General features: G+C 40.9%; 2 protein-coding genes across 6 annotated transcripts; one reads left to right on the forward strand and one right to left on the reverse strand.

Annotated features, from left to right (window-relative positions):
* Positions 1–106: 106 nt before the first annotated feature.
* si:dkey-234i14.3 (fibulin-7-like) lies at positions 107–6,660 on the forward strand. Of its 2 annotated transcripts, none has more exons than XM_043228632.1 (7): positions 107–582; positions 1,264–1,432; positions 2,061–2,234; positions 2,398–2,586; positions 3,666–3,803; positions 4,495–4,630; positions 4,871–6,660. In XM_043228632.1, the coding sequence occupies exons 1-7, from the start codon at positions 526–528 to the stop codon at positions 5,229–5,231; spliced, it is 1,224 nt and encodes a 407-aa protein (XP_043084567.1). In that variant the 5' UTR covers positions 107–525; the 3' UTR covers positions 5,232–6,660. The 2 variants fall into 2 exon arrangements, with proteins under 2 accessions (XP_043084567.1, XP_043084568.1); XM_043228633.1 differs by lacking the exon at positions 107–582 and adding an exon at positions 1,097–1,133.
* Positions 6,397–26,276, reverse strand: glg1a (golgi glycoprotein 1a). Of its 4 annotated transcripts, XM_043228626.1 has the most exons (28): positions 25,422–26,276; positions 20,962–20,991; positions 20,749–20,835; positions 20,457–20,672; positions 19,602–19,805; positions 19,455–19,526; positions 18,502–18,688; positions 18,213–18,424; positions 17,025–17,146; positions 16,808–16,909; positions 16,464–16,617; positions 16,314–16,358; positions 15,230–15,367; positions 14,247–14,333; positions 14,044–14,106; positions 13,814–13,927; positions 13,636–13,724; positions 12,586–12,703; positions 12,380–12,472; positions 12,163–12,300; positions 11,934–12,057; positions 10,933–11,075; positions 10,753–10,854; positions 10,574–10,681; positions 10,385–10,505; positions 10,205–10,311; positions 9,524–9,687; positions 6,397–7,800 (listed from the first exon to the last, which is right to left on the reverse strand). In XM_043228626.1, the coding sequence occupies exons 1-28, from the start codon at positions 25,719–25,721 to the stop codon at positions 7,734–7,736; spliced, it is 3,507 nt and encodes a 1,168-aa protein (XP_043084561.1). In that variant the 5' UTR covers positions 25,722–26,276; the 3' UTR covers positions 6,397–7,733. The 4 variants fall into 4 exon arrangements, with proteins under 4 accessions (XP_043084561.1, XP_043084562.1, XP_043084563.1 ...); XM_043228627.1 differs by lacking the exon at positions 16,314–16,358 and having other exon boundaries at positions 25,422–26,268; XM_043228628.1 differs by lacking the exon at positions 6,397–7,800 and having other exon boundaries at positions 8,466–9,687; positions 25,422–26,275.

Genomic DNA, 26,276 nt, shown 5'->3' on the forward strand with positions numbered 1-26,276 from the left:
TCATTTTATATATATATATATATATATATATATATATATATATATATATATATATATATATATATATATATATATATATATATATATATATATGCTATAAGAGTTACTTCATATTTGTAGTTTAATAGCATTTGGAGGACTCCGAATAGCCTACTCTAGTTTAAAGCTATATATAGTAGCCTAAAAACTATTTCTTCAAAAGACGATTTTGGTCAGGTATAGGTCTGTAATAATTTATTTCGGAAAAGACATTGAACTCTTACATTATTTGGTATCGTAATTCTTTATTTATTTATTTATTTATTTTTACATATCTTTTATTTTCGAGTCGCGCGCGTGCGCAGGCGCGCTCCGAGCGCGAGAGCTGAAGGGCGGGATGAAGACACCTTCAAACGAGCGAAGGCTCAGACTCAGACAGCGCCTACAAACCTTTCCCCCCCGAGGTCAGCACAACCAGACTGGAATGACAACATCGAGCCCGAGCTTCCTGCATTCACTGAGGACTTCTGTTCTGTTATCGTGAGGATGAAGGTGTTTTTCATTGTCGTTTTTACCAGCCAACTCTTCACATCTCAGGGGCAAGTAAGTAACAATAAACAAACTTTATTTTTGGTACTTTTACAAAGCATGTGTATTACTATTACGCCTTTATCAACATTCAGCAATGCGCATTCATTAATATTATATTTATATATATTATATTATATCATCGGACAGGCCCCCTATGGTCCATTTAAAGTATTTTTAGTTAGAATATAATATTATTGTAACATTTTAATATTATAAATAGGCATTAAATAGGTTTATTCTGGTTCTACTGCTGAATAATAAAAAAGAAATACATCAAAATAATATTTATTTTCTTCATAAAATCTTTTTCGAATCAGTACAGCAAGCAAACATGCTTCGCAATCTCAAAAACGTCTCACAGCTCTGAAATAGCTGCTCACGCCGAGAAACCGCTGTGGTGTTTGCCTTCGGGTTTTAACACCAGGCTCTCACATGGGCCTTTTTCCAAAACACAGAGCAGATGCGGTCCAACACTGCCCAAATGACACTGCAATTTAGCTCTAAAATAGCATTGAACTTCTGCTTCTGTAAAAATGAAAACAGACCAGTTTAAAACAAAACAGGTAAAACTATTAAACATCACCTTATAATATACTGTTTTACGGTATAAAATGTCCGATAGAAAGTCCTCCAGGTAATCATGTTAATTAAGTGACTCGTTTGCTCTAATATTTTTTTTTTTCCGTCGCTCAGGACTGTCGCGGTGGAGGTGAAGCGTCGAATGCTCTCAGGCAGATCCAGAAGCTTCTCTCGGCCCACGAGACGTCCTTCCTGCAGAGTCTGAGGAGCCTCCGCAAGAAGCTCGGCCTGTTACAGAACAGCACAGTAAAACACGGCAGACCCGGCACGGACAAGAGCGCGGGTCAGCGCCGGCGGAAACGTCACTCGCTCACCGGCGGATGCACTGCGGTGAATGGGTGCCGTCAGAAAGAGAGCCGATAAAAACCCCCCCAAAAAACACACCTCTCCAGTCCCGTCTATTAATGAACTGAGAATCCAAAAGCTGCATGTTTGTAAGAAACTTTAAACTGTTGCTGAAGTTTGCAGTCAAGGCTAAAAGGAAGGGGCGGGGCCAGCAGAGCTCATTAGCATTTAAAGCAACATGGACTGCATTGGAGCGTGTTGGTGAGGTGTTTACGGATTATTACGATGTTTTCATCAGCTCTCATTCTGACGGCACCCATTCACTACAGAAAGCCTGTCCTCCAACAAAAAAACAACCCTGTCGGTCGTTTGTGCAAGCACCTTATCACAACCTATTTTTATGTTAAAAAATGTTAACACGTTTATTTAAATTACTCGAGGTAATTCGTACATATTTTACTAGGTGTAATTCGTACGAAGGACCACCCCGAACACACAGAAACAGCGCGAAATTATGATTTACATATTATGAGCGATCTCTGGGATCGAACCCTCGATCACACGATTACATAAAATACAAATTAAATGCCTACATAGGAATTTATTTGTTATTTGTTTGTTTACAGGGTCAGACTGTCCTCCACCCGAACCGCCGGCTAACGGGCGGATCCTAGGGAAGGTGTTCAAGTTCGGTCACGAGGTTCACTTCCTGTGCAGCGCTGGGTTTCGGCTGATGGGGCCAGAAACCAGAGTCTGTCTGGACTCCCAGAACTGGAGCGGAGCTCAACCCTCCTGCAAGCGTACGAGACCGATACCGTCTTTTTAAACCGTTATCACGCGTGACAGGAGAATTGTTGACTCGCACTACACCCCGAGGCCTCGCTGCGGTTTATTAAACACGGTGTCTCTTAAAAAGGTCAAAGGTCACCGTATAAGCTTGTTACCGTTTCCCGTTCCTCTCAGTTTTGGACACCGCTGCAAACAACGGCGCGTCCGCCTCTGCACCAGCGTCCTCTCCCTCGCCGCCTCTTCCTCCTGCCTCCGACTCCACCCACACGAGAGCGTCCCGCTGCGTCGAGTTTCTGGACTCCACCCACTGCACCTGCGAGCAGGGCTACAGCATCTCCAGACACAACAGCACCCGGTGCACAGGTGACACACACACACACACACACACACACACACACACACACACACACAGGTATCTTGGGGACTCTCCACAAGCGTAATCGTTGTTGTTCTGTACATCCGTAAACCAAAAGAAAAACATTTTCAAATAATTGTTTTTTTAAAGAATGGCTATTTTCCAGCCTCTGTTCGTTAAAATTAAACCCAGGTCCATAATACTGTATCTTTAAATTAGGCATATCAGGAACGGCTAACCTCATCTCGAATAAATAGTTTATGACCGTTAGCTGCAATATACTTCATGTATATATAGTTTTTATGCGAATAAAGCGCCGTTAAACATACACAAATAGAACAAAAACGTCATTTCCTAATGTTTAAAATGCACGCATATGTTTGTTGAAGTTTTTTTAAAGCAATATTTCAAAACGCGCATGAAAAAAAGTGGACGGAAACGTAGCTATTCTGACATTATGTGGGGTATTGGTAAAAATAATAAACTAATTTCGTGGTTACACGTCACATTTGCATTATGAGGATATTTATTTCTTCATTTTTATTTATTTTTAAGTTCCTGCCTTAACTTACAACACGTTGAAAACCAACATAAAAATGCAAAAACGTTTATGCCACTTATTAAAGAAAGACTAGCGCTATGTCAACAACGTAAACGCATTTAAAAGGCTACTTTATTACGTATTTTTAATGTATGCAAAAGATATAATCGGCGTGGTTATTATCGGATACGCATTTCAACTTTCCATGCTATTATTTTTGTTTTTATAATACCTGGGTAATTGATAAAAGTCGGATAATTCGGTCAGTAATTCATCAGCTGTGTTGCTGGCCCTCATTACCTTTAATTAGGTGTAACACCAGCGACAGAAGAGAACGTCAGCCAATGGTCAGCTACATTTATTTTTAAAACGCTAAATTATTCAGTGTGATCATGTATGAAATGAGACCGAACAGAAATTAATGAATGTGGCGCGATAGGATTGATGTATGATTAATGGGTTTCATTTTTGAACAGATTTCTGATGCAAATGCCACTGTAGTTGTAGAACGACCCGAATGTGTGTGTGTGTGTGTGTGTGTTTCAGACATTGACGAATGCGAGCTCTTCCGTCTGACTCGTCCCGGCCGTCTGTGTTTGCACACCTGTGTGAACACGGCTGGAAGTTTCCACTGCGAGTGTCCCGCCGGGTACAGCCTGGGCCGCGATAGCAGGAGCTGCCACGGTTCGTCAAAGTTTACAGCCTTCCTCTTTACTGATTGGATAACGCGGCGTGCACTTCATTAGCAGCGATTCTAACGCGGGAGACACGAAACGGTTGAGCAGATGGAAAATCTCATTTCGCGGGCTTGATTTTTAGCAGTAATGTGTAAAAATAATGTAAACGGCAGATTTCCTACGGGGGAAAAACTGCAATACTCGTAGAAGACGCATTACAGTAAAAATAAGTTGAAAAAAGTAAAAAAAAAAAAAAAAAGTTGAGTTCTCTCAACTTAAAAAACTCATTCAAACATAAGTTGAGGAAACTCAAAAATATGCTCAAGCTGATTGGCTATTTAAAAAAAAAAAAAATTGTGTATACTTTCAACACAAGATTAAAATAGAACAAAACTTTTATATTTTGCAGTTTTGTATAGTTTTTTTAACTACATTTTTGATGGAAGTATTAAGCTTTTAATAATTAAACAACAACAACAACAACAATAATAATAATAAACTAAAAAAATAGTGAAAATAGTATAAAAATAGTGCAGAGCGACTATTAATCGTGATCGATTGCATCCAAAATAAAAGTGTCCTTGGCCCGGGTTGAAAGGTCAGGGGGGACAACAGTCGGAATTGATCATCATTCGTAAAATGCGTTTTTTTCAAAAACACACCGACTTAAATGTTCTTAACATGTGCTTTTTTTATAGACATCGACGAGTGCGTGAGAGCGACCCATAACTGCAGCAGCGAGCAGGTGTGTGTGAATACATACGGAGCTCATCGGTGCGTGGACGTGGACTGTCCTCGCGTCCGGAACGCCACGTACATCAAAACCTCTCCGCTGTGAGTCACGCCGCTGCACCACATCTGCTCTTAATCGCTTGCATTAACCTGCCTGTCAGAAAACGCCACCACCGGGCGAATTGGGTAAACCAGGAAAAAAAAAAAACCGATTTTTCTAATCAATTCATTCGAAGGCTTACAACCCGCGTAAGAACGAACCGCAGCGCTGGAATGTTTTTAATCGTCGTTCAGCGTCTGCGCAGTTTCTTTAAAAACTCTCTGGTTTTTCCTTCCACCCAGGCGTTGCGACCGTAACCCTTGCATCCAAGGAGACAACGCCTGTTTCCAGGCCCCGGTCTCCATTAACTTCCACTTCTTGTCCACGGTGTCCAACATGTCCACCCCCACCGCCCTCTTCCGGGTGTCCGCGGCGCGCGTCGTGGGCGACGCGCTGCGCTTCGGCCTGCTGGGGAACCGGGGAGTCCAGCACTTCTCCGTCCAGCGCTCGGGCAGACTGACGGGGCAGCTGATGCTGGTGAACCCGGTTCAGGGTCCCGCCACGCTAGAGGTCGAAATAGAAATGAGCGAGATGGACCGAAGGGTGCTGCTCGGCCGATACGTCACGAAAGTCACTCTCTTTGTGTCGCCGTATAACTTCTGAGACGAGGCGGGCGGAGGATGGACCGATATTGGGAAATCATTTACAGGCGAGATATCGGGGGGGAATAGGCCTGCGGAGGCGAGATAGGAACGCCATTATACCATTTCTGAGGCGCCAATTTACGAGGACAAAAGAAAACGTACGTATGGTCAAGAGTAAATTGGTTCCTCGGAATGAGGAAAAAAACCCATTAATTTCTTGCATTCGGACTAAAGCATTTATGCAGCGTTGCGGCTATTAATAGTACGGGCTTGCAATTCTTTTAAACCATTTAAAAGAATTTAAAGACATTCTCGGACAAATAAGGATGTCAAAGACAGCAAAAACGCGTCCGCTTTTTTAAATTAAGAAGAGATTAAATTTAAATGACTTTAAAAATGTCATGTGGTGCAATTATCAAATAAAGGTAATAAAAGTCTTTATACTTTAAATGCATTATTGTCAAAAAAAAGTACAAAAAAAACAACTAAACAAAACACCGACTTCTCGAAGGTTGAATGGTTATGGTTTTCTTTCCAAGCGTCTGTTCTGGGACTGCAACAAATGGAGCGCTGTGACAATTTTTCTAATATTTTTTGATGGGACTTTTCCTTTATGATCACCATCTTGCCATTTCTATACCGAGCTATACATTTATTCCATCAAATGTTAAATCGGGCGTTTTGAAGTTGAATAATCCCAGAGATTCTTAACAAAAACCAGAAACCTTGCCGTCAAAAAGTTTTGAAAACTGTATTTAAAAGAAACGTTTTAAAAAAAATAATAAATCGTCTCCAGTGTTGCCAAGTCCATGGTTTTCCCTCCCGGAATTGGGCTAATTTAACGTCGTCGTCATGGGTTGTTTTTTTGCATTTTACCCCCCGAACACAAATTTCTTGGAACAGAATGCCATTTGGCTGGTTTTGCGTAACAACTGGGTGGGTTTTGTTGTGAAAACCTGGCAACCCTGCAGCAGAGGCAGATGCGGCTCCACTGAAGTACAAACAGTAAAGGGAAATGTTTGTCGTACAAAATAGGTGCGCAGAAACTCGGCAAAGGGAATGTGGCGCCACGGCGTCACTTTACCCACGCAAGACGATCTTCTCCGCACTCTCGACCTTTACTTGCGCGAGGAGGCTACATAAAAGGCGCTCGCACGCAGACGCCAAAGACAAAACACAGCAGATACAAACCATCAGATCAATTTTATTAACAACGGTCCAATTCAACTCGTACAGAACCAGACATGAGAAACGACAAAAGAAAAGCGCAGTTATTGAGTTATATCTGTATAGCACACGGTTTAATCGGATTCCAGGAAAAATACTTTTCATAATAAATTTGTGCACAGAAAGTAAATACAAAAACAATTCATCGTTTGATCATTTCTAGGTCGTATATCAGTTCGACAGACAGGAAGCAGTGGTTGTGAGCAGATGACACACACACACACACACATATGTAGAGAGTTTTTCCAGTGCTAGTTCAACTCAAAAATTATAAAATTAAAAACACCCGCACCCAGCACATTTCATCTTAGCAATGCCAATCCATAATTGATACAAACTACTACTGATACAGTTTGTGTTCTCGTAGAATATCAAACGTTCAGATATTTTAAAAAAACTAACCAAAAAATAAATAAGTCTGCTTCGGTTTGATTGGCTTGTTTAGATTAAAAAAATGACTTGACTATCTATCTGACCAAGCAAATAAATTTTTTAAACAACAAATCCAATGAAAAGTATGAAAAATTAATACAAAATGTGTTTTTTTTTCCGAAAAGTTATATAATAAATTGCTTGGTCAGATACTCGTGTACAACAAAGTGTACACATTTTATGACTTTTGATTATTATTTTAGGGTATTTTAGGAAATCCAACCACACAAACTATATAATATATATATATATAAAAAATAATAAAAAAAATAAATGTGGCAACCAAGACTCAATCATCGGACGCCAATTCATTTAATTCTAACGTCGAGTCCAAACAGACAATGGTTTCAAACTCGTCAGACCCTGTGAATGAAATATGGTACTAATATATACAAACACCACAGTTGAAGTAATTTGTATCAATATATACCAATTTTACACCTCCTTCAATGCATAAAATTAGATCAATAACTGCCGAAAGAAACTGTTTAAAGGTAGATGAAGGACCTTATTTCTCTGCTGATAAATGAACTGAATTAGGAAGAGGAGGGAAGAGCTGTACTGGTTCATCGCTTCGAATAAAAACGGAAAACATTTGGCTCAAACCAGTTTCTTCATCTTTGCAGGAAACAAAGATCACGGTCATGAACCGAAGCTCCCATAAGCAGGTATATGGAAAGCGTTGAAAGCGCATGAAGCTAAAAGGTCGTTAGTGCGTGAGCTTTTTTTTTCTTAAAAAAAAAAAAAAAAAAAAAAAAAAAAAGCCAGATACATTCAATAGCATGGCCTGAAATCAACGCATGCAAAAGCACATTAAAGCACAAGCCACGTGATTTGATCTGAATAAAAGCGTCTATTTTTGTTAGTCAATTTGAATGTATCCTTTCCTGTCCTTGCTTAAGGGCGCAAACCATGGGTGACCATGTTTTCTGCAAAGAAAAGAAAAATGCCAAAGTTAAGGCAAGTTTGTTACCCACAATCCTCTATTAAAATGACAGCTATTTACAGTACGAATGGTTTTTCCCCCCCTCCCCGACAGCATTATGACATGAATTCAGATTATTAAAAGCACAGCTTGAATGCACAAACACTAGAACCAAAGTCCACTTTAATGTCGTTTTGTACAAAAGCATACAAATGTAACAATAATACAAAAGCCAAATTAATTTAAAAAGGCAGAGATGCGCAGGGACCGTAACGTTACAGCTCTATTACGTTTTTAATAGTACACCGTCACTCCGGAAAGTGAAAGTTTAGTGTGATCTGGGACAAAATAGTGGGGTTTATGCATTAAAGCCTTCAGGGTGAAGAATTAAGAAAGCTACAGATCCAGTCAAACAGCAAAAAAAATGCGAAAAAGTTGATTTGGGGGAAAAAAAAAAATGGCTACGAAAGCAAACAATCGTAAAATGTAGCGATTATGGACGGCACTGAGCTTATGGTGTTTTAAAAAGAGGTTCGCCGTCTTTAAATGGAAGCTTATTTTTATAAACGTGTACGAGTGTTAAAATGGATCATTTTCCCTAAAACCGTCCGTACGGTGTCTGGAAACCCAGTGATACAAGCAAACAACCGTGAAAATGTGAATTTGGTTCACAAACGACTCCGGATACGCTAACAGAACGGTTTGTTAATATGGCACTATAAAAGCACGAATCAATCAAACGACTCATTCAAAGCTCAGATGCGACGCGACCAAACCGCAGCCATCGGAAACTGCCTCGATAACAGCATGTAAACAGCTTGACGTCTTAATGCGGCCAGCGAATCCTTAATGCGAACGTGTAGTCGAGTCGCCCTTAAGACGGGCGGGATTCGGATCTTCATCGTCCATTTTCTAAAGCTTGTGGCTCAGATAAGGCCAGTTCAAACGCATCGTGCTACGAACTTCATAATGCAGGACCCTTTCCCTTAAAACCAACCAACCGACCAATTGACAGCAAAATCGTACGTACAACCCCTACTGCGAAGAAAGATGGGTGAAACACAATGTTCCCAGCGACAAGAAAAATCAACAAAGAAGCCCACGATAAAAGCGACACACAAACCGAAACACAGATTCTCTCACTCGGACGGGCAAAAAAAGGCACAAACACACATTCATTCAATTCGCTCGATCCTCATCGATGCGCGCGTCCCCGGCGACGGGCGGTTTCCTAAAACGTGGACGTCAAAAAAATGGCGACACCGTGCCTGCGAACGAAAGCCGAACCTCCTGCGATCCGAACGTCAACAATAAATAAAAACATTGAGCTGGAAAGCAAAAACAAGTCTTTGTGATATTAGTTGAAGAAAGCCGATTGGCGCGCCGGCGTTCTTCAAGCGCGCGGGGTCCGCAGCAGGCAGGTTTACTCTGAGAAGCAGGTGACGATGTAGGACAAGCACAGTCAGGGAAAAAACAAAACGAAACCAAACCAAAAACTGTGTGTAGCAATTAAAACTGGGTCCCAAAAGTGGCCATCGGTGGTACCACGAAAATGCACACACAGCACGAGTCTAAACACCCGCCCCCCCCTCTCCGTCAAGTTTGCGTTTCCAACCCCAGTGTCCTTCCCCGGCCCAGGACGGAGAACGGCGTGTGGGGTGCAATGGGCCTTTCGCCCTGCAGGGGGAGCTCAAGGACACTTCCCCCGCCCTGTACCTCCTCTCTACCTGTCCTTCAGCTCCTGCGTCACGCGCTTGGTGATGCGGCCGCACAGCAGACCCATGAGGAAGAGCAGGACCACGCACATCGCCAGCATGCTCAGGATGTAGTTCTTGGCGGGAGACGTGAAAACCTGCCCGGCCAGGTCCGAGAAACCTTCCGCTGGCGCAACCTTTGGACAACAGGAGAAACGATGAAACATTTCCCAGATCCCATCGCAAGAAGCTTCGTCAAAAGTCTACTAATTGCGTCATTGCAGTCATGGCCAAAAATATTGGCACCCTTGGTGAAGACGACAGAGGGGTTAAATCATTATGAAATGCTTTTCTCAAATACACGGACACAATTATTGGCACCCCTAATTGTTTACCGAGGGTGCCAATATTTTGGGCCATGACTGCATAGATGGTTCATAATTCTTTGAAGCAAATCAAAGTCTGCGATTGTGATGTAAACTGAGCTAAATCAATTAAAATGATTGTATTTTATTACGTTGCAAACATTTAACTCAAATGTAAAAGCATTTATTAGTAAATCAGTCAAGTTCTGTAAATCGTGTGTAGCATATGTTTAGCGAGCACACCTACAATGCCAAGTTTTGGACCATCACTATAGTGTTAAGGAACGCTGGTGTTTTGGAACAACTACAAAGAAGAAAATACCGCTGAGGCTGATGGGATCGTGTGTACCTTAGCGGCGTAACTCCACATGTCAATGCGGTCCTGTAATCTCTTCTTACACTCCGGCTGGAGTCTCACACGCTTATCTTGGAGAGCCTCCATCAGACACGACATCTCTGCACAAACACAGTACACGAAATAGTATCCAGTCTACCAAAACGGCACAAAATCGTTTCCAGAATGACTTACGTCTTCCTCGGCCGGGAGGGATGGCAGCACACTGGTGCTTAATGTCCAAGGCGCACGCTGTGTGCAGAACCGGATCCACGAAGATATCAGCCTTGCTCTCCTTCAGTATGTTGAGAACCTCCTACGGCGGGAACAGCTGGTCAGGAGAGCTGCGAGATACCGAACCGAACCAAATCAGCGAGATCTTACCTTTTTACAGCCTTCATGGCTGATCTTCAGCAGGTTGATCTTCAGACACTCCTCGACCTGCCCCGTCTGCTCCTGTGCCGCTACTTCCTCCGCACAGAGCCGAGGGATCTGGACCAAACAGCCATTATTAGACCAAAACATGCGGTTAAACGTCATACCAAGATCTATGCGAACGTTACCTCATCTGTGCACTGGAGCTGGAGCTGCGGGTCGAGTCTGTAGTCCAGCGCAGACTCCTGCAGAATGACACTGATCTGGCCCTCACAGTCTGGAGAGAGACGCTGGACACACAAACACACGCTCTTACATGGAGTACATGCGCAGGTCTAAGGGCATTCCCAGCGGACAGGGTTACGAACCTGGTCTGCGTATTTGAGTTTGAGGCAGGAGATGACCTGCCCCTCCAGCTCGTTGTCGTCTTTAGCATTGTTCAAAATGTTCTGGCAGAACTTTGGGATGTCGGCTTTGCAAGCCTTCCTTAGCACAGGGTTCAGACGGTAGTCTAGAACAGAGGAAAGACAGGGTTGAAAAATAACAAAAATCTAATTTAAATGAACACCTTAACGTTTATTCTTCAACTTGTAAGCCCATACAGTAAAAGCTTATTTTAAGCAAAACCTGCAACCCTGTTACTTAAAACCTGTTACAACCCTGTTTTATTTATTCCATTAGTAGAAAATGAAAAATCAAATTTGATAAATCAAAGAAGAAAAAATTTTAAACAACATAATGATAATGTAGTTTTTATTTAACAATATTAATATCAAAAGTGTTTGTAACAGGGTTGAAAGAAAAAAAAAGAAATTTAAACAAAAGTGAAAAAGCTCAGTAAATAAGTGTAATTTATTTACTGAGCTTTCACTTTTGTTTAAATTTCTTTTTCAAACAGAAAAAAACTGTAAAATCTTATTTTAAGCAAAACCTACAACCCTGTTACTCTGTTATCAATTTCAGAATTGTATTTTTTTTTTTAAAGGGTCAAATTTTCTAAGTTTACTTATTACATTAGCGGGAAATGGGTATTAAAAAATGGGTATTAAATGTTTGATAAAAAAAAAAACAAAAAACTACATTATCATCATGTTGTTTTTAAACAGTATTAATCTTGAACAATTTTGTAACAGGGTTGAATGAAAAACAAATTTCAACAAAAGCGAAACAGCTCAGTATATAATTTACATTTGTTAAACACCTTAAGCTTAACACCTAAAAAAAAAAATCCCCAAAAAACATTTGACATCTGCGTTTTATGGAGACAAATCACTAAAGCGTTCTGTTTGTTGTGTGCCATCTCTAATTGTAAAGGTAAATATGCGAGAGATTAAATAAAACCTATGAGTACATATGCGTGCGTATGCACCTGTGTTCTGGGTGATCTGTCTCTTGGTAATCATTTGTTTGCATTTCGGATCCATTAGCTCGCTGTTCTTGTTTTGTTTGAGACACTGCAAGAGGTTCTTTGCGTCGGTGTCACTGCAGAAACGCTGTATAATAAAAGAACAAACATACTTCTATTAGATTAAATCAAACAATATCCAGCCCTTGTTAAATTCTGGAGTATTTCAGACGCAACTGACGAAGTTCCTCACCCTGATCATCTGCTTGCAGACTCTCATGAGCTGGAAGTCGAGTTCTGGGTCCATCATTTCATTCTCCTGCAGTTTGAAGACTTTCTGATGGCAGTGCTGGGTCAGCCGCTTCTTGTTTTCCTTTAGACACTCGATCACCTGAACAAGCACGGACGCACAGATTAGCAGATCGTCGCGGTGAAACGGAGGATTAGAGAGCCAGTTTGTCTGAATCTACCTGAGCGTTTCCAAACACGACGTTCTGACAGTGCAGCTTGATGTCCTGCCGACAGCTCTCGTACAGATCCGGCTCCAGACGAATGTCCTCGGACTGAACGACACGCAACCACAAATCTCAACTTAACAGGACAGAAGACGTAACGGAGCGCGCTACACATGATTAGACCGATTCAAACAGATCTCGTATTGATTTGACGCACTGACCATCTCCAGCTCTTCCACTCGGAGCTGTTTACGACATTTCATGGAAACTCGTTGCTCTCGGCCTTCCTGTAAAGTGTCATTCCTTACTGTGGTGCTCAGACAGATGACCACATCCACCCTGAGAGAAAACGAGCGATTCATTAATCATTCATTCAAACTGGCCTCGCTATTTATAAACAAAGCAAGCGTCCTCTTAATTGGTGGTCGATCGAAATTTTTTGATGGCATATGCCGATATCTTGGAAAGCAGCTGATATAATTTGAAATCATAGACTAAAATATAATTCAAACAGAAGAATTTATCGGAAAAATGTATCGGGCAATACCGATATTAGAAAAATGCCGATATTTTGGAAAGCAGCTGATACAATTGTGTTTATTTTAATTAATATTTAAGAAATTTAAAATTTAAATTAGGTTAAAATATAATTCAATCAGAGGAATGTATCGGCCAGTACCGATATTAGAAAAATGCCGATATTTTGGAAAGCAGCTGATGCAATTGTGTTTAATTAATATTTAAGAAATTTTTTATTTAAATTGGATTAAAATATAATTCAAATCAGAAGAATTTATCTGAAAATGTATCTGCCAATGCCGATATCAGAAAAATGCAGATATTTTGGAAAGCGGCTGATACAATTGTGTTTATTTTAATTAATATTTAAGAATTTTTTAAATTGAAACTGGATTAAAATATAAATTCAAACAAGAAGAATTTATCCAAAAAAATTATCGGTCAATGTTAATATTAGAAAAATGTCCAATATCGCCATTGGTTTATCTTAATTAGAGCCGTCAAATGATTAACATACTGAAAATAATATTTTGTTTACCTAATGTACTGTATATATATATATATATATATATATATATATATATATATATATATATATATATATATATATATATATATATATATATATATATATACACACACACACACCATATACATGTCTTGAGGATAAATAGCACTCAACCCTAGCAATAACGTAAAACTTCTGAGACCTGTTAGGAAACATTTGCTTCGCGCGACAGCCACAAACTCACTTCTTTTTGATGTTGGGGCACAGTTTGAGAACGTCCTCCTTGCACGCCATCTTGAACTTGTACGAGAAGCGAAAGTCCTTCATCTGGATCTGAAGACGAGGAGGAGAAACGGATGCTCGAGACCGAACAGAAGTAACAGCGGAGAGAGAGCGAGCGAGCGTGTATTCGTTAGACGTACCAGCTGGAAGTGCGTGACTCCGACGGCACATTTCTCGTTCATTTCCTTCTGGTGCTTATTGGCAACGAGGCACTCCATCAGGTCCCCCGTGTCTATCTGATTATCGGCCACCTCCTGCCAAACAAACACAGGCAAACCGAGACGACAAATGAAAAAGAGTAAAAGAAAACAAGCTACACAGTGCGATTTATTTGGATTTTAGTGATGGGGAGAAATGATTGGCAACTCACGTGACAGTAGGACTGGATCACGGGCTCACAGGCTCGAATCAACAAGGCCTCGATCTGAATGTCCTGAAAAACCAGACACCAAAATCAGTCCAAACCCTCCCCAGACGTCTCGCGTCCAGCAGAGAACAATAGCGCCCAAACATAGACACTGAGGCTTTTTAATTTCAGAGTCAAAAATCACAAAAAGCTTTTATTTTTTGTACCTCAGACTCCAATTCCGTGAGGTTTCCCACCACATCCCTGCAGTTAGACACCAGATCATCTAAATGATCCTGCAAGCACTCCAGCTCCTGACAAACACACGCGCAGACGTTGAGCAATGCGTCACTGGGAATTTCTGAGCAAATCCGAACATTAAAACGTTTCATGTGAAACATTTGTTGGCGTCCCAGGACTTTGTGTGTAAAGCGTTACAGGAACGAAAATCGTTATCATCATCTAAAACGCTTACAAACACAAAAATAATAAAAATTACAAAATTGACGTGGTAATAATTCGCTGCTCAGTCCTGTTACCTCTATAATTATGACACGCAGGATTCGGTGCAAAAAGACAAATTTCATAAATATTTCACAAATACTGTAGTGTTTACAGCATTCAATCCTGTTACTGGAGTTTTTTTGGGAGCAAAAAATTATTCTTTAATTTACAAAGATGCACGTTTAATAAGTAGTACAGTATCTGTTGTGCAACATAGTTGTCAATGTTAATTGACAACTATCTATATTTATATTCATATAATTTATATTAGAAACAAATATATTTTTTGAAATATATACATGCCTCTGTGTATTTATATAAATAGACAAATGTGGATGCAAATATTTGACAGCACTAGTTTTTATTATTTGAAAATACAACTACAAATTTTATGTATTTTTCACATTTTATTATATATATATATATATATATATATATATATATATATATATATATATATATATATAGAGTTGCAGATGATTTTATACTTTATAAAATTTGTTTAATACTCATCTAATATTTTTTTGTTACACATTTTAACAGTGTCAGTTTTAGTTTACTATAGCAACCCTTACGGTGGTCATAGAAAGCAAAAAAAAAAATGCAATTAAGTCCTACATTTTCAAGTTTGTGAACTTCATAAAAACGAACAAAACAAAACCAAAGTAAAGTGAGAGTTGGAGTTGGTGCGGTCTCCTACACTGACCTGTCCAGCTTCGGTCTTCTCACTGCACCACTTCCCGAGGTCCGTCATGCATCGCTGCTGCAGCTCGGGGTCCAGCTTCACATCCAGGGCCCTCTGGTGGAGGATCCTCTGAACCTCCGTCTTACAGTCCCGAGACAGCTGCAGACCGACTCAGACGCATTAGCACATACACACACACACACACACACACACACACACACCTACAGCAAACAAACACACCCACAACCAATCAATCAGACACACACACACACAGAGTTCTGGATCCTTCGGCAAACAGCGATCTGTGTGCGCGTGTTTGACGGGTGTCAGAAAATCTGCCGTCGTTACCGTAAACGCAACAAGAGCGTCTATTTTTAGATTGGTCTGTAGAAATCTCCCGAGACCCTTATCATTCGAGTTAATTTCCTTTCAGTCGTTTCTCATTTAAAGCCCACAGCGTGAATTAACGTGATTCGAGTCTCAGCGAAGGAAGGTGATTTTGATTTGCTAATTTGCTGAGAACATGCATTTGCGGTTTAATCACATTTACTCGGAGAGTGAACGTCACCAGAGCTGTCAGGAACATAACCGAGTCATATTTCGCCGCAAAAACCAACTAAGAAAAATATACGTGCTTTGCTTGAAACCATTGAGGCCTTTATTTACTGCACTGTGGCATCAATGTGTGCTGCTTATAAAAAAAATTAAATATAATAAAAATCAAATAAATACTGGTTAACTAGTACTAACCACATGAACAAATAGGAAAAAAAAAAAAAAAAAATATAAATATATATATATATATATATATATATATATATATATATATATATATATATATATATATATATATATATATATATATTTAATTATATAATTTTATAATGCTTAAAAATGCTTTATTAAATTAATAAAAAATAATAATAATAATGATCATTGAGGGAGGATGCTTATTTTACGTGAAAATAATGCAACAATGCGTAAAATGTTAATTATTATTAAAACAAAAGATTTTTCCTTCCGTTTCTGAGGTAAAAATGCAGCTCAGTGGTGTTTCTGACAGGTTCGTGAGATTCCGCTTTTTAAGGAAGCAGAGGATACTTACATTCAAGCTCACTTCCGAACTTACTTCCGAACTTTCTGATGAACCCTATATGTGTGTTTAGATAGCCTCAGGTGAGCTACAGTTTCTCGAGGAGCCGTTATAACCTGATAACTCGCAGGTTAAAGCGCGTAAAGAGTTAGTTAGCCGTACCCGTCGTCCCTGCATCTCTGTGCGGTAAGCGTGCCGGTACAGACAGGAGAAAACCGCTCCGGGGGGCATGAACTCGCTCGTCTCGTTCCAGCCGTGTGTGTGACAGATGCGGGCGGCATCGTTCTGGCACTTCTTGTACAGGATAGGATCCAGTCTGTAACCAGAACCGCAGGAAACCACACTCAGTCCCGACAGATACACGAAATTAATTTTAGGGCGAACTAGTCCTAAATAGGTAATGAAATGTGCTTTATTTAATTCTTTCGTAATAGGGAAGTGCACATGGAGCGAGTGTGTAACCGGGATTGTTAAAATGAAACGAGAACTAGACGCCAGAAACTCACTTCCAGTCTCTGGAGATGAAGTACTGCAGCTCCAGCAGTCTGTGTTCACAGTCTTCCACCATCTTATCAGTGTACAGATGCTCCATCAGACAAGACAGGATCCTACACACACACATATCAATTAACATTCTGGACCGTTTTAAACCTATTACTGCAGTCACAAGCAACGGAAACGTCTCGATTATTAATAAGGCAACCCCGTTCTCCGTTCGCTCACATGGGGTCTCCGTTTCGGATGTGCTTGCAGGCGGTCTGGATGACGGACTCGCAGGCCTCGTTCAGAGCGCGGTCGATGCGGTAGTCCGCCCCGGGGTCCGTTTCCTGTATCAGTGTCTGGAGCTGATGGGAACCAGACGGTTATGAAAGCCATAATCAGAGTCATTCATCGCAGCCGCCGCATTATTTAACATGAATGAATCTCTCGCGACTTCATTCACCATTTAAATCAATTCCAGCTCGGTTCATTAGTCACAGGAAGTACTGAAACACAGTGAAGCCATAGTGTTATCTTGATATTTCTCAGCCTCTTCGTGACATTTAGTACTAATAATAAACATTTAATATTTTGAACATCTCCTTATAGATATCCATCTCCATCTTTAATGTTTTAAAAACATTATAAAACACTTTTTACATCTTGATTTTTATTTATTTTATTTAGATTAGTCCGTTCCAGGTTAAGTTTAGATTTCAGTAACTTTATGTGCTTTTTAACACTTTTTATAGATTTTGTTCTTATATATATATATATATATATATATATATATATATATATATATATATATATATATATAAAAATTAAGAAAATGTTAAATCTAATTATTTAAAATACGTGAAATAAATAAACGTGGCTGTAAAAATACCCACTAATGAGAAAATATCAAGTAGAAATTACAAATAGCTACAGAAAGAAATGTTATTTGATTCAATAAAAATTCTTCGCCTGTTTATCCCGTCTTTCGGTCTAAACAAAAAACCTAAACCAAAAACGAACAATAAATAAATAAGGTAATAAAAACAAAACAAATTGCAAAAAGAAAAATAAAAAACAAGGAAAAATAAAACAAAAACACCCAAATAAAAACAAACAAATAAAAATACTAATAAAAAAACAACAAAAAAACTAAAACACAAACATGCACAAAAACAAATAAAAACCCCCCAAAACAAACAAAAACCGTGATATCCACTTGTTTATGGAATTAAAACAAAACATAAACAAACAAAAAACATGAAAAAAATTAAAATAAGTAAACAGTGAAACAACTTGTGTTTATCAGCCAAATGGCCACAGTATTCTGAAAAATATCTCTATATTTCATCCCTTTCACATTGAGCTAAATGCATGCGAGATATTCAAAATACGGAGCATCAACTGAGTGCATTGAAATGCATTTCCACTCACAGCTTTCTGGCAATGGCCTTCCAAGATGCCCTTGTCCCGGGACACCCTCATGAGGCAGTGCAGGGTTCGACCCTTGTGGTGCAGGCCCGAGCAGTGCGTATCGATCTCCCCTCTGCAGTGCAGCACGATCTCGGGACTGAGAGAGTAGTCCTCCATCAGCATCCTCCTGTAGTCCAGCATCTCTCCCTGACACTCTCCGCTGACGGTCTGACCTGAGACAGAACGAGCAGACGTGAGGAGCGCTCGGGACGGACCCCGGGGGTGCGTCCGCCTCGGTCGGGGGCCTCACCTCGGTGCACGGCGGCCTCCAGGCACAGCAGCAGGTACGACAGCTTGGCCTCTCGCGCTCGAGGCATGGCCGTGTCCATGTTGCAGCGGTATTTGCGCAGGTCTGGCTTGCAGGCTTTAGCCAGCGAGTAGCTGACCTTGTAGTCCTGAGCGATCAGCTTCTGGCGAGTGGAGAGCGCGTCCTTGCACTGCCGGAGACACGCATACACAAGATTCATTGGAACGGTTTACAATGATGTGCTTTAAGCAATTTTTCATTTTGGGAAGAAATGACGGATTTAAAAAAAATATATATAAAAATTCAGACCCATGTTATTCTATTTTTCGTAGTGAGCTTTCATGGGAAGCTAGCTTGTTTTGTCTGTGTTTGTAAATTCTGACCGAATTTGAAAATATGCGGCGCGACCGAATGTCATGCGGCGCAACCCCAATGTCATGTGGTGCAACCCCAATGTCATGCGGCGCAACCCTGATGTCATGCGGCGCGACCACTGCAGAGTGTTTTTTGTAACAGATGTGTCCCAGATCTTTGTAAAATGATAAAAATACAAATATATATCTATAACAGAGCATGTAAATTTTAGTTAGGTAATTACGTATACAAGTAATTTATTAAAAGCTATTGTAAACTGTTTTAACAGATTCAACAGCCAAGCAAAACAGAATAAACGCTCGCCACAAGCTGCATGTAACCCTGCAGTCGAGCACAAACTAAAATTTAAAATTTAGTTTTCCCACGTAAAGATTTATTTTAGCTTTATTTCAATTATAAGAAGTGCTTTTTAATAGTTTATTAACAACACCAAAAAAAAAAGAGTGAAGAAGCAAGAGGAAGACTGAGTTGTGGTTAAGTTGTAACGCATGGCAAGTGTGATCTAGTACGCACCTTTTCTGCACTCCGTCACTATAAACCGTTCTCAGCAATTGATTCTGCAAAACAAAACCCACACCTACCTTGTCTGACATGCTCTCCTCAAACTTGTGGTTGAAGAGACATTTGTAGACCTTTCCTTCTCCGGCTGGGGTCTGAAACAAACGAACAGAGCGGCCATCAGCGCACGGAAGCGCGCGGCGAGCGCGTCTTAAAGTATCGCGGCTTACGTTTTCGCAGAAGTGTTCGCGGTCCTCCCGACAGGCGAAGAAGAGATGGCGGTCGAGGTGGAAGTCGTCGGAGGAGAGCTCGGCCACGCGCATGATGGATTTCTTGCAGTCCTCTTTGATGACGTACTGACCCGGCTGCTCCTCGGCTTCGTTCACCAGACCCTTCTCCAGACACGCGATCACCTCGCCCTGAGAGTGGACGTCCTGTAGAGAACCAGCAGAGAACCTCACTGGTTTCGTGCTTCAAGCTAGTTTGATCTTCTGTAGACCACATGTGCGCCGAACGTTAAATGTAAAAGTCTACGGATACATTTTGACAAACACGTTTCGGTGGAAAGGACTTGAGCGACAAATCTCTCGGGTTTCGTAAAAAACACCTTCATTGCGCTTTAAAGACGAACGAACGTTAAGATGTGTGAAATGTGAGCAATGGGTTCAAGACATTTCGGAAGTTCTCGTTTGTGACCCATGTATTATAGCATGCATATTAATTGCCAAATTATGGCCAATGAACGGCAAATACTGAAATACCGTACTTTTTATTTAATGTATAATTAAATATCCAACATCAACCAATGGGGGAAAAAAAAAGCAAAAACTGAACGGCGAAGGATGTGTACGAGTCCTGTATTTGACACTAACACAGCAGAAACTTGTAGAGCTGCGAAAAAAAACAAAAAAAAAAACAACGGGGCTGTTATCAGAAACCATCAAAAAGTAAATGTAGAGCTGCTAAAAAAAAACCCAGCGCTGTTATCAGAAACCATCTAAAAGTAAACAAAAAAAAAGTGTTACATCCTTTTCAAAGACTGCGGTCACACTGCTTTCAGTTACCCACGATGCACCTGGGCTTACCTTCTCTCCGGTGTTGACGCTTCCGCAGTGCAGTTTGTTGATGTCGTCCTTGCACTTGTCCATGAAGCCGCAGATCAGCCGGTAATCGCTGAAGACGATGCTGGTCATCTTGGTGATGTACTGGCTGCACTGGTACTCCGAGATGTTGGTGCGGTGATCTACCAAACATGACACCAGGTATCCCTTCCCACGTTCCTCAGCGGCGCACTCCTTAATCTGAAGGCAAACCGGGTACATGGTGACTTTTTGGCGACGTTGGAGATAAGTGTGTGTTTTCCTGGGCTGCACTTACCCCGCTGATGGTGGTCTTGCACACCTCGACGGCGACGGACTCGAACTTCGGATCGGTCGTCAGATTGAGCTTGTAGTTCCACAGCAGCTAAAAAAACCAAACAGAGTGATGTATAAAAACCTCTAGCTAGTTTGGTTGGGTTAAACAACCCTCAAGCCAACGACCATCAACACCCAAGACTAAAAATAACAGAAATGGTGCGTAAAAACTTACATGATTGCAGTCTGCAGCGATCTCAGTCTCCTGAAGAAAGATTAACAAGAGGAAATATCAATTATAAGCGTTCACGCAAACATGTTTTTCAATAAAGGCTAGCCCCGTGTTAATTAGCCTGGTTTTGGATTCCCCCTGATATTTAAGGGACATTTTCTTGTGTTCCCGAACAAGCAGGATATAACTGAACAACACTTCGGCAACCAACACCGTGGCCGTAGTAGTTGTGCTTTAAAACAGAATAAAATAAAAATACAAAATGGAGAATTTTACCACACAAACAACCTCAACCACAATAAGTCACATTCGTCGGACAACTACTTATATATTGTGACCCATTCCTAATAAACGAAGTATAAAATAGTCAATAAAGAACATTATATTTACTCTTGAAACCTATTTGCGATACATCAGCTTCCTGCTGCACATCCTGTGCTAATATTTGACATGATAATTACCACAGACAAAAATTAAACGCGTGACTACCACAACTCTATATTAAAACAAGTTAACTAACCTAAAAATTCAGGCTTTTTAAACTAGTTTAGGCAGATTAAACCGAATGTGATCAAATAAATCAATATAACCAAACTTTTCTTTTTTTTTTTATTCCCTTTTAGCTCTTTAGTAACACCAAACTACACACAATCGGGTTGATTTGCATTATTTAACGCCGTGAAGACGTTTGTCTCCGAGAATCAAAATGTGTGCCGAGCAAATACTGTCGAGTCTCGCATGACAAAGCGCGCCGTTTAAAGCTAACGTGCCAAAACACACAGCTGATTAGCATGTCGGATAAACCCGCGGCTTTCATGCTCGCTTCACGATACTCTTTTCCCTCCGCGATTCTTCAGAAAGAAGTGAAAGCGCACAGCAATGTTCGGCATGACAAGAACGGCGAGTATTTCGCAACGATCTCACGACTGATGATTTAGCGTTCGAGTCTGACAGGCGTGTGACATTCACTGCAAAATGATCGCATGCGGAAACAGGAGGAACTAGAGAGAAGGTCTCCGACGAGGCCTTTTAATTACATTTTATTCTTCCGCTAATGAACCGCTCTTTGTGATGTGAAAACAGCAGTCGAGAGCAATCAACATTTCTCCCTAACCGTGCCGACTCGAAAGTGATCTTTATTTGAACAGCTGAGAACAAGCCCGGACGGAAAGCGTCCTCAGCGTAGCACGAGACAGCTGTTAACGGCCCGCTGTAAATATCAAGCCGGCGTTTCTTCATTCTCATGGAGCCGAAGGCCTTGATAAGTGTCACAATGTTACTAAAAACGGCATCCAAATCCAATCAGAGACACAACAACCTGTTTTGACCTCGGCCTGCGCCGAGAGCGTCGTCTTAGCCTTTGATAGCAGTTTAGCGGGGCTACAATTATACTTCATCTGTCAATAATGTATAACGCAAGTGAAAAGGATCAAATATTAACCCTATACAAATACGAGGCGATATTAAGATACTGCTTAGAGTCTGGGAGAATCACGGTTTTCGTCTCATCATGTAAAATGGCCTGGCGACAAGATTTTTTTTTCTCCAGCGCTGACAGGATTTTATTTTAGAAAGCAGCATTTTTAAAAAGCCACCAGGGCCTTTTGCCTCCAGCAGATTATAAATAATAGAGGTAAACAAACCGTCTCCATTCGGTCTTTATTTATGAGAAACAATGAGGAACATTGTACAGCTAAATAATTGACCTTACGTTAAGGACTCGCACAGACGGCGATTCTCCATAGGAAGAGAAAGTCTAAAGTTCATTTACAGTCTGAGAAAAACACGGAAATCTCGGAAGGATCTCTTGTTGGTCATTAAGCAATAAAACGTTACATACTGAAAAACAACCTGAACTAGATCAGGTGATGATGACCTTAAAAAAAAACCTGTAACGGCTAAAATAAACTAAAACTAAAAAGTTTAATAGTGATGAACAGCCAGAGAATTGATCTCTAATAGGATGAGAAAAAACATGTTATGGTGATAACCAGCTGAGAAATAACACGTAGCTCTGATGACAGGCCAGAGAAATAATCTGCATGTTAATGGACGACTAAGAAATAACATTTTATGGTAGTGGCCGATCAGAGAATTAATGTGATAAACAGTGTTGAAATGCTGAGAGTCGAACGCAACAAACAACCTGAACTAGATCAAAGTGATGACCCAAAAAAACCTGGAACAGCTGATAAACAAGCTGTTATGGTAATGACGTCTGCAGATTAACCTGCAATGTGATTAACAGCCAAAGAAATAACCCGTAACGATGATGAACAGCTGAGAAATGTCATTTAACTGTAGTGAACAGCCAGATTAATAATCCGTAGCAGTGATCAACATCCAGAGAAATAGCATGTGATGTGATGAACAGCCAGGGGAATAATGTGTAATGTGATGAACAGCCAGGGGAATAATGTGTAATGTGATGAACAGCCAGGGGAATAATGTGTAATGTGACGAACAGCTAAAAAAAATAATATGTAATGGTGAAAAACAGCCGAGAAATAACTTGCAATGTGATGAACAGCCGAGAAATAACTTGCAATGTGATGAACAGCCGAGAAATAACTTGCAATGTGATGATGTGATGAACAGCCGAGAAATAACTTGCAATGTGATGAACAGCTAAAAAAACACCACATGAAATGGTGATAAACAGCTTAGAAATAACTTGCAATGCGATGAACAGTCAAATGAAAAAAGCTTTAACTGTGACGAACAATTTGTAAAAGTGATGACCAGGTTGGGATGAACAAGGTAAAATAACCTGCAATGGGACGAAGAGCTGAGAAACATCTAACAAATATTACATCCACTACTACCCCTTTAATGTGATGAACAGCCAGAGAAAATAACCCACCGTTAACAGGCCTGAACTATCCAATACAACAGATCACAGAACCAACGGCAAACCCATAATCAGCACATGTAAAGGGAAACCTAGTTCTGCTACTTAAGAACCATTCAACAAAAGGTAAAAGCGCCGTGTGAGTAATCAGTAACTAAGAGCTAATTACCTGACTCACATTACACATCTCTCAGACCTGCCAATAAATGGGACACTTCAGGAAGTATTATTATTATTATTATTATTATTACGCAATGACCTTAATGGTCATATTGCTTCCCTATTTGTGATCACGCAACGAACGCTGGTGCTTTTCATCAAACAATGACTAACCCTCGACAAACTAACAGCGGTTCTCACATATCACGAATCCTCTACAAATGAACACAGCACAACCAGTCAGTCAAGTCCAACAAAATATTACAAGCCACCCTTCTTCATACCAAAGAAAAATAACTACGATGAAACCACAACCGTAAAGTTTTAATAAATCGCCCTAATTATATCACAGCTACAACAACGCCGACTAACGATATCCCTGGGATTACTTTCAGAATTTTTTTTATAAGTTATTCTATAGTTATTTTTGAGGTGAATGTGGCTGAAAGCAAATAAAACTAAGTATTTGTAAATGCTGCAAAAATAATTCTGCTTATAAAAGGAAGCGAGTGACGCAAATTAATCAGCCGATTGTTCATTGAATGTTAGCAATTGACTGAAAGCACATTTATTCAAACGCCTGCATGTCTGGAACGGTTTATATTTTGAAGGATGTCGGCAACCAAGCAGCCGACGGCAGCCATTGACTTAAGTAAGATAGAAATATGTACAATCGGTGGCTACCGTCAACTGTTCAGTGGCCGATATCCTTCGAAATATCTTATTTTGTGTTCAACAGAGTAAACGGCAGGGTTTTTTCATTTCCGGGTGTTCTTTGCCTTTAAGATGTGGGCGTGGCACCCAAAAACGAGAGGGGGCTTGGGGTCACTTGTAGCGGGATTGGAGAAGTCCAGCATGCGTCACCATTTTAATTTCCCAAACAGAAAATCGCGTGCGTTTTTATTTATAGCGCATTATTAAAATAAACACGCACCGTTTGCTAGAGTTGCATAATTTACCACCCCGCTGCTAATATCGTTGACGGCATTTTTCATAACATCACGGCGCGCGCTAATAGTGCCGGTGACGTCACAGAGGGGCTGACTCAGACGGGCAGCACATTAGGGCGTACCGCTCTCCAAGTTAGCATTAGGGATTGAAACACAGCCATTAACAGGAAACTCTCTATTAATCGCGATAACCGGATCTTGAACCCCCACCCCCCAAAAAAGCTGACACTCGGAGGCCTTTCTTGACAAACAGCGTCTGTTTTGAAATTACATCAACAAATATGTTCTCGCGTCACGCGTGCTTGCGCCGTATGCGTTTCTACGACGTGTAACTTAAGAATGCCGCACAAATGCGCGAAGACAATGCGGATCCAGATGTGTTTTGGTATAACACACTAACGTTATGCAGCCTGAGGATCAGTCAGATTTGCTCCGTACGCGGCTTTTATCGCCAGGCGCCGACTGACTGCGTATTAAATACAGACTCTGCCTTGTTTTCTTACGTCTTTTCGGTCCTGCAGGCACTCGAGCACGGCCAGGTTGTTGTTCCAGGAGTGTTTGGGGCAGATCCGGCTCACGTCCTCCCGACAGGCCGCCTCCTCCGCGAGCTTCCAGCCGCCGCTGCGCCGCACCGTGGAGGCCCCGTCCAGCGCCGCCGCTTTCCCATCTCCCGCCGCGTTCCTGCCTCTCTCGGGATTATCGACGCCGTTTTCGGTGTCCGGTTTGCCTTCAAGAGCAGAAGACAACCAGCCGAAGATGAATATCAGCAGCAGCAGTCGCTGCACACGTCTACACACCGCCATCTTCGCGGAGATATCTTACGGATCCTACTACGGCCAGGACGACGCTCATGAATATTAATCAGCGCGCGGTGACGTCACGGCGCTTCCTGAAAGTCCGAGCCGGTCGTTCGATTAAAATTCATGAGATGAAGCCCCTAACGTAGTAGGATTCGTTAAATCTCGGTTTAAGCGGTGCGGAATTCAGGGTACACCTACGGGCCGCGTAGACCGAGACCTTAAAGACAGTTGGTTTATTAGAGGGAGATGAGGAAAGAAATTACCATGAAACAGGGAGTCCAGAAATGGGCGGGGCTTAGAGGGCCTGTTCTTGTAACTTTTCTCAGCGATGACCACGACGCGCCAATCAGGATCGTTTATGATTACATGGCATGCTATTTGTTTTTTAGTATTACATTTTACGTCGAATAATGATTCTGGAAATAAAACTTTTATAAAGCAAACGTGTCGTGCAAAAAAGAAAGGAAAACAAAGGAATATGGCTCAAGCCCTTTAAGCTCAAGGGAGAATACGCCCTCTGGAGGAAGACAAACATATTCTGCAGAAATCAATTATTAG

This window comes from Puntigrus tetrazona, chromosome 25 (assembly GCF_018831695.1).
Source record: "Puntigrus tetrazona isolate hp1 chromosome 25, ASM1883169v1, whole genome shotgun sequence".
NCBI lineage: Eukaryota > Metazoa > Chordata > Actinopteri > Cypriniformes > Cyprinidae > Puntigrus > Puntigrus tetrazona.

Bases quoted from the DNA above. Each gene is read 5' to 3' on its own strand.
- si:dkey-234i14.3 (XM_043228632.1), top strand. From the start codon at position 526: ATGAAGGTGTTTTTCATTGTCGTTTTTACCAGCCAACTCTTCACATCT. The intron at 583-1,263 runs GTAAGTAACAAT...TCCGTCGCTCAG, and splicing joins TCTTCACATCTCAGGGGCAA to GACTGTCGCGGTGGAGGTGA. The intron at 2,587-3,665 runs GTGACACACACA...TGTGTGTTTCAG, and splicing joins CAACAGCACCCGGTGCACAG to ACATTGACGAATGCGAGCTC.
- glg1a (XM_043228626.1), bottom strand. From the start codon at position 25,721: ATGGCGGTGTGTAGACGTGTGCAGCGACTGCTGCTGCTGATATTCATC. The intron at 20,836-20,961 runs GTAAGTTTTTAC...TGGTTTTTTTAG, and splicing joins TCGCTGCAGACTGCAATCAT to CTGCTGTGGAACTACAAGCT. The intron at 19,527-19,601 runs GTAAGCCGCGAT...CGTTTGTTTCAG, and splicing joins GCGAACACTTCTGCGAAAAC to ACCCCAGCCGGAGAAGGAAA.